A 17,097-nucleotide genomic window follows, 5' to 3' on the forward strand; every position below is an offset into this window, starting at 1 on the left:
TTTTCCCAATTGTCAGAAGTCCTTTCATTTAACTCACTGTAACCTAACATTTTTGAGAACATTATGTTTTAAAGATTGGCATTGAATAGGTTACAGTGTCAAGGGATTATGTTATTCAGTGTTTAATCTGAACTGACACAAAACTATTACATTTGTGCCTGTGACATTTTTGAACATTGACCAATTAGGCTTTCTAAAACTGTTCCTCTGCTAAGGTTCTCTTCACACCTGTCCAATTTGACAGCAGGCATGTTAAGGTCAACTATTTTAAATGTGCTGCCAACGCAACCAGGAGGCTATTTTTTTTTTATTTTAACGAAAATGGTTGCCCCATGTGTTGTGGTGCACTAAAACATACATGTATTGGTGCACAAAGTTGCATTACGGTGACACTCAGAACACCACAAAGTGGATGGTACATGATGGCATGCTGTTTAACCATGCATTACCATAACATAAGTGCGTTTCAAACCTAACAAAATAGTATTGCTCAAAAGGCTCTATTTTTCACACACAGGTTGAGTGCATATTTATATAATTTCTGTTTGATTAACAGGGTGAGCTTAAGTCATATTAAACTTTTTTTTATGCCAAGCTGTTGATGGCGGCACTTATTTTAAGTTTTTTTTCTAAAGCTTTTGCATTTGTCTTCTCATTTTACCATGTCCCCCATTCCTGGCCTTGAATTCTATTTTAAGGGTGCCTTCCTAGCTTGTAGGGTCCTATGAAGCATGTGCTGGGGCCACCCTTTCTTACACAATCACAGTATACCTGACACCACTGCCTGCACTGGACATGTGTGGCCAGCCCAGGGGAACTGAAATTACATGATAGTGTTGACATGCAGGTGTTAGGAACGAAGGAACTTGTAATCCCAATGGGGGGTAGTGGGAAGACTACATTTGGAGTGCACACTTCCCAAAAGAAAGCTCAGAGAAGCTGAATGGAGGAGCTGGAGGCTATGCCATTTACTACATTTAGTGGAAATTTTGCAAACAATTGGCAAGCGATTAATAGGACAAAAGGGATTTCTCTAACAGATTATGCTTTAGTAACACTTTAAAAACTCTTTATGAAGGGGAAAAAAGCCTGCAAATAGAAAGCAAAAATCCAACCATTGTTGAATATGACATGTTGCATAGTAAGGTTAAAGACACCAGTCCATCCAGTTCAACATGTGTTTAAATCTATATCATTTCACATATCCTTGTATATTGTATTCACGAAGATGCCCATCTAGGAGTTGTTGGAAGCTATTTATACTCCCCGCAGACACCACTGCTTGTGGAAGAAAGTTCCACATCCTTACTGCTCCAACAGTAAAGAATCCGCTGCAAAGTTTAAGATTAAACCACTTCTCCTCAAGTTTCATGAAGTGGCCACGTGTCTTCTTAAGCTCCCTGAAGCTAAATAGTTTTCTTCCTACGTTGGGATCACCACTGAGATATTTGTAAATCGTTCTCATGCATCTACTCTATAGAGATAAGTTGTTTGTAGTCGCTCCTTATAACTGAGGTCCTGCAACCCCCTTATTAGATTTGTTGCCCTTCTCTGGACTCTCTGGTTCCAGCACATTCTTCCTAAGGACTGGCGAACAGAACTGGACAGCAAACTCCAGATGTGGGCAAACCAGAGTTTTGTAAAGTGGTAGAATTATAGTTTTACCTCTGGTGTAAATCCCTTTTATGCATGTTAATATTCTGCTGGCTTCGTTTGCTGCAGATTGGTATTGCATTAAACCTTGATACTCCATTTTGTTCCCAGATTCTAAGTCAGTACTTGGAAATCAAGGTGCAGTTGCGTGTAAAGCATCAATGGCAAAATTTGAGAGAATTACATACTTGGAGAGGTTAGGATTTAAATACAGGTCAGCTCAAATCAATATTTTGAAGCCTGGATTTGTCCAAATTGTTTGATATACCACTTCCATTGCTGCACATACACCAAAATTGTAGGTATACAAGTTGCAGCTGGAAATATAAAAATACACTGGCGGAATCTACCACAAAAGATTTTGAAAAACAGCAAGGAGCACTTTGATTTATAAAAAAAAAAAAAAAGCAAGAGCTATTTTTAATGTTCACACCCCTGCAATTTCACTACCCCACTTTGTTTGGAGAAGTATTTCTCACATTGTCAAAATATCTTCTTGGACAGAAGATTTAACTTTGTGTTCATCTTACCTGGCTTTCATCAACCAAAAGAAAACCATAAGATTCAGCAAGCTCTTTATCTAGACGACCATCAAATTTCAATTGTCTTCTTTTTTCAGTAAACTATAGGGGGGAGGATATAAATTGGGGACAGGGAAAAAAAAAAATAAAAGTCAATTTAGATAGAACAGTGATGAAATGTTCATGTTTTACTTTCATAGCCCTAAAACTAAATCACAAGGTTACAGCAAAAGTCTTGCCATTCATATCTTTCCATAAAACTTGACTAGACAATAGTTTTTGCTATTGACAGCACATGTACAAATTAAGCACGGTATTACAGCCGGCAAAAATCTTTGGAAAAAAAGCAAATTGCCACAAATATTAACCGATTCAAGCATTCAGTCCCCCAAACCTACAATCCAAACTTGATCAATCTAAAAGATGATCAATTTATTGTTCACTGACCTCTTTCTCCAAGAATTCATTGTGAACCAGTTGGGCAGATTTGTAAGTGAAATGTATTTTAGAATTTGCTTCCAAGAATGAGGCATGTAGAATTTTCAAAAGCTCCTCAAATTCCCGCGAGTCAGAACTAAGTGGTTGAAGAGCTAAAATGTGAACAAAAACAAAAAAGTGTTACTTTTTATTTTAGGAATAGTTTTAAATTCATACGCGCTGATTTATTTCAGATCCACACAAGAAAAAAACAAAACCAAAAGTGTAAGATTTTATTTTTTATATTTATTTTGGTTGAATTTATTTACAAAGTATACAACTTGCAGAACAAATATATGAACTCAAGAGACAACTTTACCAAAACCGTGACAAAATAATTTTATTGCCAATACATAGTACCTTTCCCCTATACCAACATGTACTTCATTAAAACGGGCTGCACAAGGGATGGACTCCACCTTCCAGGAGACATAAAACTGGAGCATAACAGGACTGCCTTTTAACCTGGCAATGTGTTTCCTGTCCTGGTGTGAGGAGTTTCTCATTTACTGTCCTGGAAGACAACTGGGGAAAATGCTGCTCTGTGGTTTACATTAAGGTTGCAGAAAATATGATGAAAATATATAATATATATACAATCACACACACACACAAAGACCCAATCTGCCAGTATGGACAGCAACATTGCTCCATTCTTTGAACAAATGATGCAAAAGAATTCTCATCCGAGGGCTCAAAATAGAACACATCCACAAGCTTATGGCCAGAAAACGCACAGGAAAAATCAGTTATTCTTCAAGAGCTGTCAACTGTTCGCCTGCCAGTTTTTGATCAAAATAAGTCTGAAGTTTCTCATGTGCGCAGGTCATGCAATAACTAGTAGTAGCTGGTCACATTCAACTTGACGTTTCCTGCTAAACGTTCTTAAATTTAGTCTTACAAACACTTACAAGCATGGTTTAAATCACCTTAAGTTTTCATTTCTGGTATTTACATAGTAGCTGTGGGGTATATCTCACCATCCCCCTGCATGCATGAAATCAATGCGGGTTTCTTCCAGAATCCAAAGACTTCAACCAGTGTAAATGAATAGGGTATGGGCACTGGATTTTGAGCTCTTTCAGAAGACAGTGATGCAAATGGTACTAGGTAAAGTGCTCTATATACCGGCACTATAAATATGTTCAGTGACTGGTTGCTTCTTTATGACAGCCACAGCTGTTAAGTTTCATATATCAAGTAGTTCTGAGCCACACTGTCATTTTGCATTGAGGACCTGACCACTAAAACTTAAAGACAGCTTTGCATTAGACACAAACCAACATAACCAAATTGAGTAGATGTTTCAATAATTTTGGTAATCAAAAGGTTCCAATAGAAAATGGAAACGTATATTAATATGTTACAGCTGTGATTTGTATTTCAGCTGCTAAATAACCTATTGATAAAGCCTTGGGTTAATGATACGCCACAGCCATGAGGTGCCATATTTAGTGCTTACTGAATGTGTTTTTGCCCAAGTTGCTTAAATCTGCTGCTTTTGAAGCAAGCATTCAAAGAAAGCAGGCAAGGTTTCATCTTTTGTTCTAAAACTTTCATGTGTTATGAATCACAAAGAATGTACCCAACAAAGATCCTTTATGTTAACCAGTCTGGGCCATCAATCCATCAAGCCTACAGTCTCAATCCTCCTCCATTCATCAGTCTATCAAGCCTTCGAAGATCGATTTCAAGCGCCATTAATTCTGGGAAAAGAACAATTTCAATATATTCTTATACACTGTTCTAGAACAGTAAATTTCTAGATATGGAATGTCAGTTCTCCAGAGACACCTGAAGATGCTAAACTGTGTGCTTAAAACACACTTATAAGCTGAAAATGCCATTGTGTGATACCAATGGCTTTCTGTTAACTTGACTTTATCCACTGATGCTCCACAACACTAAAACAGTCAAGTCTAGGAATAGCCTTCAAAATATTTGGAATAAAACTAATCTATACGTAAGATTGAAAGCATTGTTTCTTTGGAGTAAATATCCAAAATGAACTGCAATATTTGCTTTCCTTAAAATCTGTAGAAAAGGCAGCTGAATATACATTCCCATGATGCCTCTAATTTCCCTAAAGAATCTTGGAGCGCATATCATATTTCACCATTAAGCTTGGGTTTCTTTTATTTACTGCTAATTTTACGAATCTCACCAGTCTAATAAACAGTGAGATTTGTAATTAAAATCTTAATACTGTGGGGACGTAAGCATTTGTGCTTAATGACATGTTCCCAAAAGGCCAACAGTAGTATACTAATACACGTGAATGGCTCCATCAACCTATTACGGAAACCCCAACAGCACTCAACCTGGAACACTTCAAAGTTTAAATACTAATAGCGCAACTTGTTTCTCTGATTGCTTACCATAAACAGCTCAAGTTTCAAATGATTCTACTGAAATTCAAACCATGGGTGGCCCCAACGGCGCCACCCGACTCAACATTGTCAACTGAAAAAATGGCAAAGGTGCTGGGTAAACAATGGCTGCCTGAACAATGATGGCAGCCAGATGCAGTCACTGACTGGCAGTGCCAATGTACTCATGCTACTATCCAAACAGCCAATAGGGTAGATTCTGCTGTTAAAGCTCTTTAATGGAATCAATTGACCTCATTCAGCCTAGGGGGCCAAACGGGTTTCCCAAGCACGTATGGCTAGTCTAAATGACCTACAAGTAGAGTGCTACCAAATTACTATTGCAGATTGTCAACTAGGTGATTTCTCGCATAGCAACCCATGATTAACCACTAGAGATTGCTCAACATAACAGCTATTAAACAAATTGTGGAAGTATTCAATACAATATATTACACGCCAATATTTTAATTTGCAGTAATCACTAACTTGGGGGGAGCGTTGGTTAAATCAGGTGATGACTGCTACTGCAGAAATCACCCCTGTGCACCCAGCCTAACACCAAATCACGACAGCTAGTTTATGGAAGTATTGTGCAGTGCTGAGAACCTTTAGTGCCGGTTCACATATATGCAGATTGGATGCGGTATGAACCGCATTATGTAAAATAACATTGCTTTCTATGGTTGCCTGCTTACATGTCTGGTACACTGGCAGTGCAGACTAAAGGAGTCATGTCCAATTAACAGTGTGTTCCAGTTCAGGTGCAGATACAGGCTATTAACTTCTATGGGAGCCGTTTCCCATTCACACCAGTTGTGAACAGGATAAAAGCTTGACCTAAACCTAATCCTGTCCTGAACCTGATGTAAACCTGAACTACTGTATCAATTAGCTGTGAAACCTGAGATTCAATCTGTACATGGGTGAATCAGCACTAAATCAGGTGCACTACTTTCAGGATCAGTGTTGGAAGACAGCATTATCACTGATCTATATATTAGGGACAAAAGTTCAAGGCAAGCTCCAACATCAAAATGAAAGTGGAAAAGGAAAATATACACTAGGGTGTCCGTTTATGACACAGAGAATAGCTGCAATTCAACAGATCTCAGCTATTCTCTGGTCATTCACAGTTTATGACACTCAGGAGATCATGTCAGCCCTTCTCTGGAGATCTGTGTTCTCCCTCCAGATTCTCCAGCCCAGAGCTGGAGAATCGGAGGGACCGCAAACTAAGCAGAGATAATTTACCTCTGCTTAGTAAACTGATCTTTTACTGTAATCTCGCGAGATTATAGTAAAATCAGCCGTTTTTCAGTTTGTAGACCGTTCTCCCTTCGTTTGGAGAACTGCTTCATAAACTGCACTCACAGAACTGTGTTCTTCGAGCATGCCGGAGAACTGAGCAGCGATCTATTACCGCTGGTTCATAAACGGACACCTAGGTTTCTTCTGCATTAAAGTTCTTTACCTGCCTGTATGCTGGGTACAGCTTCTGCCATGCCAAGATGCATGCACTCCTGTGCATAAACAGGAGTGACATTTTAGCCTGGCCAATGAAATGGCTTAAGCTGCCAGGCTGAAGATAGCTGCCAGTGAGCTCCAAAAGACAGCATTACTGGAGTTGGTGAGTATGGTTCTGCTTTAACACTGGATTGTCAGTATTTGTATAAAAAAATGTTTACACTCTCAAAAGTACAAAAAAAATTGCTGTCAGCTGAAACCACAAGTTTCAGCTAGCACTAAATACATAGCACAAGCCTGAAATTCTCGTTCTATTTCCATTATGCAGAGTTTGCACAAGCTTCAAAAGTAAGCATTTCACAAGCATTTTTTTTTTAAACCCGAGTGCCTGTCAAATCTGGATTGCAACAGCTAGTGTTCACATGGTCTCATTTATGTTGCTCCAAAATTGACCTGTGTCATTTGTCCAGCATTACTACTCCCCACTTTCATTGACATCAAAGTGCTCTGCAAATCCCCCTTTGCTTATGATGCATCTAGAAAACTAGCCAAGATGATCATACAAAAAATGTTAACGACGCAAACAGCACCCTACACGAAAAGTGCGTTAACAGGCATTCAAAGTGCGTATTAATGAGCCCTTAGTGAAACTTGCTTCTATAGCACTAAGAAAATCTACAAATGATAAGGCTGACAGGTGTGGAGAAAGCTATTCCACTACCTTATCCAGTCCCACCAACACTGCTGCCCTGCTGTATTCAGCACGTGGCAAATGGTGCAGCTTCACCTAGCAAGTCGGCAGGTAAGTAAATAACACACGTGACAAGCGGGCAGCGCAGGGGCAGAGCCAGCACGTTAACCACGTGTTTCTCCAGACGCTCCGCCCACACCAGCTCGCTGGGAATCGAAGAGGTGACGTCACCGGACGCAACTAACGGGAAAAAACCAACACGCGCACCCCGAGCGATGTAACAGGACACCATGCTCTCGGGCGGGCGCCCCCTAACGGTCTACACAACTATTACACCGCGAGTGTAGCGGGCGGCATGCACGGGAAGACCTCGCCCTTATAGAACGGAAGAGGGGCACCACCTTTCTTGGTTTTCCTCGGAATCTGAAAGCGTTTCCTGGGGGGCTCTTCTGGGGGCGTGGCCCCCTTCCCTCCCTCCGTCTTCCCGGGCTCGCTGGTGCTGCTGTGGCGGCGCACGAAGCCCGCTCTTCTAGGGTCTGCGTCCTCGGCTTGTTCGCCATTTTGTGCAGCGATGCCGTACGCCCCCGTCTCTTCAGCGGCTACCGCCGTCCTTGGACTTTCCCCGCCGTCCTTTGCAGCGCCTGTCTTTTCTTCCTCCATCACCGTGCGCTCTTCTCTTTTTTTAATCTTCGGTCACGTTGTGTGCCCTGTACTGTGCCGTAGTCACGGCCAGCCGGAGCCCGCCAATATACTTCCTAACATGAGCCGTACAGCCGCCTCCACTACTGCATCCTCCCCGGTCTCCTCTCACGGCGCCATCTCGAAGCTCTCTCCTCGCGCGCCCCCTCCTCTCTGTCCTATTTCTCGCCTCCGTGACGTAATGCGTGGGTGGTTCCCACGACCGGGAGAGCCAATGGGCGCTTGGAGCATGGCCCGTCCCTGGTCGCTGGAGAGCCCGTGTCAGAGAATGTCCGCCATCTTGTCACGAGCTGACAGGATGAGGAGAACGGGTCTGGCTGTGGGCTCGTTAATAGAAATAAACTACTAAATAAAAAATATCTCTGTATCCCGCTAAATGTTTCACTCCATGCAGTCCTGTGCCTCGTTTCTATCTAGTACTCGGTTGTCACGGCGTTCTGACGCTGTATGAGGTGATGAGTAGAGATGGGGGGAGTTTGGAAAGCAGCCAGGACTGGCAGGGAATTCTTGTTATGACACCCTGTGCAGGCTGAAGTCTGCCCTGACTGAGGGAGTGTTTCACCTGCCCTGAGTGGTGGGCTGCTTGTCAGGGTTCACATTGTTGCGCTGCGATAAAAGGCATTACCTCAAAATGGTGTGCTGTGGTTGGACCTACCTTATCTACTCACCAAATTAAAAAAAAACAGCTTGATGCCTATCCATACACACCCTCATGTCACATCCACAATCAAAACTTAATTTGTGTGCTTGTATTGTTTTCCTACTTCCTGGTTTGTCTGAAGACACTGGTGACGTAGCCAGGGCCTCATGTGCCCTCCAGGAAGGTTACATTCACATTGACTTCCAGGGACTTCTTGTTTGCAAATTTCCAGATCTCAAGAGATGACAATCCCCGCCAGATGTTGTACTGAGAACAGGTGCTAACCTCACCTGAGGGCCGGCAGAAAACAAGGGTCTGATGAGCTTCAGAACGTGGTCCTGTCTGCACTACCATCCCTCTGACTGGTTTTACCTGAAAGGCTATCTATGATTAAAGGGTCAGTTCATTTTTACAGAAAGGATGTAAAGGTGAACGCCGCACGCCCTTCCCATCTTAGTCCTCATTGTACTTACCTCCAGACATCATGCAACTTTTCCAGGACTGACCGGAGCAAATCTGGTTGGTCAGCGCCAGTGAATCACTGTGGTCCATTCCAGAAGCACTGCACAGAGGAGGGAGAAGTGTGCAGATTTCCAATCCTCAGACCACTGGAGCAGATGTGGGTTCCCTGACAGGTCAGGATCACCAGAGGTAAGTACAGCAGGGATTGGGGTGTAGGGTGTTAGTTCACATTTCATTTTTTCTGTAAAGGTGAACTAACCCTTTAAGCCCATCAGACAAAAACATGTCAGGGCTTCTTCACACAGGGGACAGTAAAGGCAGGTGGTTGAGCTTCAGTTTTACCACCTGGACCACCTACCTTAAGGCTAGATTCACACTATGGTGGAGCGGGAACCGCATTCCTGTTCAAATCAGATGTGATTCTTTGCAGTGTGATTTGAGTCCATTCATTTTGTTTCAAATACCCACACGAAAAAGGTGCAGGAACCTTTTTTTTGCCACACCCGAATCAGATCGCATGAGTGTTCACACCTATGGGATCCAATCCTTGCAAAAGCACTGTTTTGCAATCTGTTTTGAGTATTTAATTCAACATTGACACCGGTGGCAGATCACATGAACGGAGTGCAATTTCAATGCAGTGTAGGAAACGCAGTGAATCCAATAGGCACCGGATATATGTGAATCGGCTCTATTACAGAAAAGCAGTCGATCAGGGCTGTACGCATGACGCGGCTGTGATGCTTTGCGGCAAAAATTAAATGGCATGTTGCATGCTGCAGATGGGACCACCACCAAAAACACCCATTCAAGTGAAAGGAGCCGCACTGCAACCACAGTGGGTCAGCAATTTGGGGATTAAAGCAAGTGGTGAAGAAGTTACATAATCTGGTTGAAAAAAGAAAATAGACCATCCAGTTCAACCATATAAGTGGCATATCACATCCTCCCAGCCAGTTAAAGACCCTCTGAAAAGCGATCTACTGCAGGTTGTTTTTCCGAGGTCAGCAGTATAGCCGCATATATGAATGTACCCATGGAGTGGCAATCCTGTGGAAGGCACCATGTGCTGAAGCTTATTGGCTGATCTAAAGTTTTGCCTGTGAAGGTTCCATCGGTGTGCAGCTTCATAATGAGCTATGAGTGGAGGAGTGACGGACTCCAAGCCAGCACCCGATTCCAGCATACAGTATGAAGAAAACTTGTGGAGGGTTGGAGCCAGCCACTGTTTTTTGAGTCTACAAACTGCAAGATTGCATTAGTGCTGTCCGTTTTATTAAAGCCCCACTTTGGGCAAAATACGATTACCACCCCCCAAGCCATACGGCAACGCTTTTTGTTTATCTTACTTGGTGAAACAAGACATACTTGTGGCGATTGGACGCGGACAACCATTTTGTTAAAGATCTACCATCTTGTATCATACTCTGCAAATATCATTCTCTCTCCCTCCAGCCCCCTCCCCTTGCAAGGAATGTGGTTTGTGTGTGTGCTGAGTTCAGGAGTGCACAGGGCACAGCTGGATACGCATCATAGTTGTAAACCCAATTCGTTGGTTCCAGGATGTCTGTCAGGCTCTTGCCTTGGCCTGGTCGTAAAGCTATAAATCAGTCTGTCACTGGACATGAAAAGCATTCCAGAATGGCAGTAAAACATACATCCCACTTGAAACCCTTTTTTCATACTGTAACAGAACCGGAACCCAGACCGCACTGAGTTTTTCCGTTATAGCACAACTTCCCCTGTCCGAACACCATCCACGGACCACACCCCTGGAATCGCTCAGGAAAATAGACAATACCCAGCTCCTACTAAAACAGGAAGCCAACTCCTCTTTATTTTACACAAAACACAGAATATATACAGAGGGCGGGGAAACACATCCAGGAACAGGACATACATCATCAGCCCACCCTCTCAGTGGGAAGGGCTACAGTATAGGCAGGAAACACCTCATCACCCCTCCCCATCCAACCAGACACAGAACAATGGGATGCAACCATGTGGCAAAGGACATTGACCAACCCCCACACCAATACACAAACAGGACATCCCATAATAGTTGGCTGGGCCGGAAGACACAGCACAATGGGGGGTAGCACATGGTAATAGACAAAGGAACACACACTATACACAATACTGGGACATTCACATACACACCCTGTAACCCTTAACAGGCACAGGGTGGGTTAAACATAATGATTTGGGGAGATGATACAGAGGTCCCCCCACCCCCAAAAGTCACTCCCGTCACACATACAATTTCATAAATTCCGACAGGAACAAGGTACAATCAAACAAAGCATATATTCAGATAGGTCAGTTTAATATGAGTCACCTAATACCTTACACCCCTATGTGGCACCTACACGAGAGTAGAAAGCAATATGTCTTTATCTGGAACGGTAAGATATGTCATATTTGATGTCTGGACGTTCAGGATATCATTCTTCATATTAATCTACCAGTGGCTAGGCTGCTACATGTACCTATAGAAGGGTATTGACCATGGTATAAACGTGGGAGGGATTTGGTCATAGCCAGGGTCCCCACCCAAACACCCCTCCCCAAATGAGGCGATTGGTTCTCTGCTTTAAGGAGACACCCTGCTGGGTTCCTAGAAAAGAGGCTGTCATGCCTGGAGAAAGATGAAGAGATTCTCCCTTTTAACATCAGGAACCAACTTCGGGAGAAAAGGTACCCTTTTGTTCAGGACACTTGAACTTTGCTTAAATCCAGGACTTCTGCAAGTATTCTACCTTCTTAAACTTCTTCCTTTATCTCTCTCTTGTGTTATTGCTCTATTTACAGTGGGGCAAAAAAGTATTTAGTCAGCCACCAATTGTGCAAGTTCTCCCAGTTAAAAAGATGAGAGAGGCCTGTAATTGGCATCATAGGTAGACCTCAACTATGAGAGACAAAATGAGAAAAAAATCAAAACAATCACATTGGCTTATTTGGAAAGAATTTATTTGCAAATTATGGTGGAAAATAAGTATTTGGTCACCTGCAGACAAGCAAGATTTCTGGCTCTCACAGACCTGTACCTTCTTCTTTAAGAGGCTCCTCTGTCCTGCACTCATTACCTGTATCAATGGCACCTGTTTAAACTTGTTATCAGTATAAAAGACACCTGTCCACAACCTCAAACAGTCACACTCCAAACTCCACTATGGTGAAGACCAAAGAGCTGTCAAAGGACACCAGAAACAAAATTGTAGACCTGCACCAGGCTGGGAAGACTGAATCGGCAATAGGCAAGCAGCTTGGTGTGAACAAATCAACTGCGGGAGCAATAATTAGAAAATGGAAGACATACAAGACCACTGATAATCTCCCTCGATCTGGGGCTCCATGCAAGATATCACCCCGTGGGGTCAAAATGATCACAAGAACGGTGAGCAAAAATCCCAGGACCACACGGGGGGAACTAGTGAATGACCTGCAGAGAGCTGGGACCAACGTAACAAAGGCTACCATCAGTAACACACTACGCCGCCAGGTACTCAGACCCTGCAGTGCCAGGTGTGTCCCCCTGCTTAAGCCAGTACATGTCCGGGCCCGTCTGAAGTTTGCTAGAGAGCATTTGGATGATCCAGAAGAGGATTGGGAGAATGTCATATGGTCAGATGAAACCAAAATAGAACTGTTTGGTAGAAACACAACTCGTCGTGTTTGGAGGAGAGAGAATGCTGAGTTGCATCCAAAGAACGCCATACTTACTGTGAAGCATAGGGGTGGCAACATCATGCTTTGGGGCTGTTTCTCCGCAAAGGGACCAGGACAACTGATCCATGTACAGGACAGAATGAATGGGGCCATGTATCGTGAGATTTTGAGTGCAAACCTCCTTCCATCAGCAAGGGCATTGAAGATGAAACGTGGCTGGGTCTTCCAACATGACAATGATCCCTAACATACCACCCGGGCAACGAAGGAGTGGCTTCGTAAGAAGCATTTCAAGGTCCTGGAGTGGCCTAGCCAGTCTCCAGATCTCAACCCCATAGAAAACCTTTGGAGGGAGTTGAAAGTCCGTGTTGCCCAGCGACAGCCCCAAAACATCACTGCTCTAGAGGAGATCTGCATGGAGGAATGGGCCAACATACCAGTAACAGTGTGTGCCAACCTTGTGAAGACTTACAGGAAACGTTTGACCTCTGTCATTGCCAACAAAGGATATATAACAAAGTATTGAGATGAACTTTTGATATTGACCAAATACCTATTTTCCACCATAATTTGCAAATAAATTCTGTCCTGTACATGGATCAGTTGTCCTGGTCCCTTTGCGGAGAAACAGCCCCAAAGCATGATGTTGCCACCCCCATGCTTCACAGTAGGTATGGTGTTCTTTGGAGGCAACCCAGCATTCTCTCTCCTCCAAACACGACGAGATGTGTTTCTACCAAACAGTTCTATTTTGGTTTCATCTGACCATATGACATTCTCCCAATCCTCTTCTGGATCATCCAAATGCTCCCTAGCAAACTTCAGACGGGCCCGGACATGTACTGGCTTAAGCAGGGGGAGACGTCTGGCATTGCAGGATCTGAGTACCTGGCGGCGTAGTGTGTTACTGATGGTAGCCTTTGTTACGTTGGTCCCAGCTCTCTGCAGGTCATTCACTAAGTCCCCCCATGTGGTCCTGGGATTTTTGCTCACCGTTCTTGTGATCATTTTGACCCCACGGGGTGATATCTTGCGTGGAGTCCCAGATCGAGGGAGATTATCAGTGGTCTTGTATGTCTTCCATTTTCTAATTATTGCTCCCGCAGTTGATTTGTTCACACCAAGCTGCTTGCCTATTGCAGATTCAGTCTTCCCAGCCTGGTGCAGGTCTACAATTTTGTTTCTGGTGTCCTTCGACAGCTCTTTGGTCTTCACCATAGTGGAGTTTGGAGTGTGACTGTTTGAGGTTGTGGACAGGTGTCTTTTATACTGATAGCAAGTTTAAACAGGTGCCATTGATACAGGTAATGAGTGCAGGACAGAGGAGCCTCTTAAAGAAGAAGGTACAGGTCTGTGAGAGCCAGAAATCTTGCTTGTTTGTAGGTGACCAAATACTTATTTTCCACCATAATTTGCAAATAAATTCTTTCCAAATCAGCCAATGTGATTGTCTGGATTTTTTTCTCATTTTGTTTCTCATAGTTGAGGTCTACCTATGATGCCAATTACAGGCCTCTCTCATCTTTTTAAGTAAGGAGAACTTGCACAATTGGTGGCTGACTAAATACTTTTTTGCCCCACTGTATATGAAAAGAATGCCAAAGGTACAAAATGAACTCAAAAACTAATCGGGTTAACATAACATATATGACTATACAAAATTCTTAAATGAATGCATCTGAAACTAAATGAAAATTTCCATCGTGCACATGTCTAATTAGAATTCATCCACTTTGGATGAAGGAGCACCGGCACATCAGACAGCAACATTGTCAGTCTGGGTGGAGAGGAGTGTAAGGTAAATTGGCAAATTTAGATTAACAAATTGAAAGCTTGTTCTGTTGAAAAACAATAAATTTACTGGCCAGATCACCAGGTAAAAATACAGTCAGGTCCATAAATATTGGGACATCAACACAATTCTAACATTTTTGGCTCTATACACCACCACAATGGATTTAAAATGAAACGAACAAGATGTGCTTTAACTGCAGACTGTCAGCTTTAATTTGAGGGTATTTACATCCAAATCAAATGGAAGGTGTAGTATATTGGTTGGAGTAGGCATATGTTTGACGTCTTTAAATTTAGTTGATAGTAGGTCCCGCCAGGCTTGTAGGGAGGCTTGAATGCAGGGATGTTTTAGTTGGGGTTCTATTCGGTTGGTCGGTGGAGTCAGGATTATATTTTGGGGTTTAAGTGGTTGAAAAGGGAGGGTTTCCATTATGGTACAAATTTTTTCTTTCGATGGGTTCCACCAGAAGTATAATTGGTCTAAAAGTAGCTGTGTAATAAGACTTGAGGTGTGGGAGTCCTGCTCCTCCCTTAGCTGTAGGGCGTATTAAGAGATTAGTGGTACATCTTGGTTTTTTCGAGTTCCATAGGAACTTTGTGAGGATTGTTTGTAGGCTAGAAAAGAATGAGTTAAGGATTGGTATGGGGAGTGTGCAGAATATGTATAAGGTTTTGGGTAAAATGTACATTTTCAGAGTTGCCACTCGGCCTAGATTGGAGAGTTCTGAAGTGTGTAAAGTGTTTAGTTCTCGGGGGATAGTTTGAAGCAATATTTTATGGTTTGCTGTGTATAGTTGGTCTGTCGTCGGTGTGATTTAATACCTCTTTAATAGCTGTTTTTCTTACACAGTTGCAAGTCCAGATCTATTATTATTATTATTATTATACAGTATTTATAAAGCGCCAATAGTTCGCTCAGCGCTGTACATTACAAAGGGGGACAGAACATGTGACAGAACAATACCAATACAATGCAAAACATGAGGGGATCGAGGGCCCTGCTCTTTCGAGCTTACAATCTAGGAGGGAGGGGGTGGTGGCACAGGAGGAGATAGCTGTGGGGGATGGAGTGGTAGGAAGAGTGGAGGAGGTCGGCAAGTTAGCAGGGGGTGGGGTAGGCTTCCCTGAAGAGATGGGTTTTCAGGGTGCGCCTAAAGATCTATGTTTGTAGCTGTGTAAATACAACTTGTAGCCTACACATTAGTTAAACTAAGTAGCCTGGTGTATTTGATACACAGGGTGAATCACTTTAACACTCCCTTTTCAATACAATTGTAGTCAGCATTTGGGCTGTGTATGTCTGTGCCCGTTTTACTCCTTTCTCCCCTATCGCCAGTGTCATCAGTATTGGTCTCTGTGAGGGGAAAGAGGACTCGGAAGTGCAGTGCTCTTTCCCCCAGACCCGATCGTTTCCTGGGCAAATTTTGAGAGATCAAGGAAGTGTAACGAACTAGGAGCGCAGAGAGAGAGCACACGAAACCCGTCTTGAGGGAGTTTATTGGGGAATGTGAGGGCACAGTAACACAGAGTACAACAAAACAGTCCAATAGGTAGCAATCTAATACCGCACAGATAGTCCATGTAGGATGGCCCAGCAGAAATGGGGAACCCTTACTCAGGAATGGGGACCCAGGCAGACAAGGTGTTAAAAATATAAGTATATAAAACAAAGAAAACTGTGCTGAATATGTAAAAATGTGAGTCATAAAGCAAAATGGATAAAAAAAACAAAAGCAATTCAAAATTGCTGCCACTTCCAAAAAATATTTTCAATATAACATATCAATGAACACTCAAAGTGATTCAGTAGCGCAAAATTATAAGTGAATAAAATGTGGACCCTAAAAACAGCATAAGTGAAAAAGGAAGTCCAAAGACAATTCTTATCCACCAAATAATTCCTCAATTTCTTCAAAATAAATCACCACATGTGAAAGAAACCAGTATCCCCCCTTTCGAGTATACACTCACCAAATGGTGTTGCCCTCCACTCTCACGGTTGTCAGAAACACTCAATGGATATTTCTTGGTGGGATAAAGAATCAATTAGTATCGATCTGCTTTCTCTCCTCCAATCTTCAAAGTCGCCTTTCCCCAAAATAGCAAGCATTAATTTCATATAATAATGGATTCCTAATATGGAGGCACTTAGTAAGCATAGAGGAATAACTCCTTCTCCTGAATATTCCACACTGGAAAGGGAGATGGTGCTGCTGAAACAGATGTCCAATCAATCAAAGAAGGAAATATGACTCTCCCAGATGTAATAGTCAGAAGAATTCAATCTCATTGAATCAAAATTCCCCGACAGCAAGATAATGATAAGCCCAAAAAGATTCACTTATGGCTGCACATGTTAGCTCCTTGAAGGAGGTGTAACTGTCAATCGTCCAAGAGACCTCAGTCTTTAATAGCTCCCGTTTTCTCCAAGTAGAGTAGAGTAGAGTTGAGTCATGTACATAGGCACTGTTTGTGATGCTTTTATTGGTACATGACTCTACTTGGAGCAAACGGGAGCTATTAAAGACTGAGGTCTCCTGGAACATGAGAATGGAGGGCAACACCAGTTGGTGAGTGTATACCCGAAAGGGGGGATACTGGTTTCTTTCACATGTGGTGATTTATTTTGAAGAATTATTGGGTGGATAAGAATTG

The 17,097-nt window shown here is 42.7% G+C and overlaps 1 protein-coding gene across 4 annotated transcripts in view; it reads right to left on the minus strand.

Moving 5' to 3' along the window:
- Positions 1–8,030, minus strand: part of TASOR (transcription activation suppressor) — an 88,604-nt gene extending 80,574 nt beyond the window's left edge. For 2 of the 4 annotated variants that reach the window (XM_089681890.1, XM_089681889.1), the window contains exons 1-3: positions 7,580–8,023; positions 2,622–2,764; positions 2,184–2,276 (exon numbers count right to left, since the gene is read on the minus strand). In XM_089681890.1, the coding sequence (XP_089538016.1) occupies positions 2,184–2,276; positions 2,622–2,764; positions 7,580–7,838 (495 nt within the window). In that variant the 5' untranslated portion in view covers positions 7,839–8,023. Of the gene's footprint in view, positions 1–2,183; positions 2,277–2,621; positions 2,765–7,579 lie in introns of all 4 variants that reach the window. The other 2 variants (XM_089681891.1, XM_089681892.1) reach the window with 2 other exon arrangements.
- Between the last annotated feature and the right edge of the window lie 9,067 nt (positions 8,031–17,097).

The sequence above is a fragment of the Staurois parvus genome, unplaced genomic scaffold (genome assembly GCF_062004578.1).
Source record: "Staurois parvus isolate SC_StPar_1 unplaced genomic scaffold, SC_StPar_1.0 ptg000282l, whole genome shotgun sequence".
NCBI classification, from domain to species: Eukaryota; Metazoa; Chordata; class Amphibia; order Anura; family Ranidae; genus Staurois; species Staurois parvus.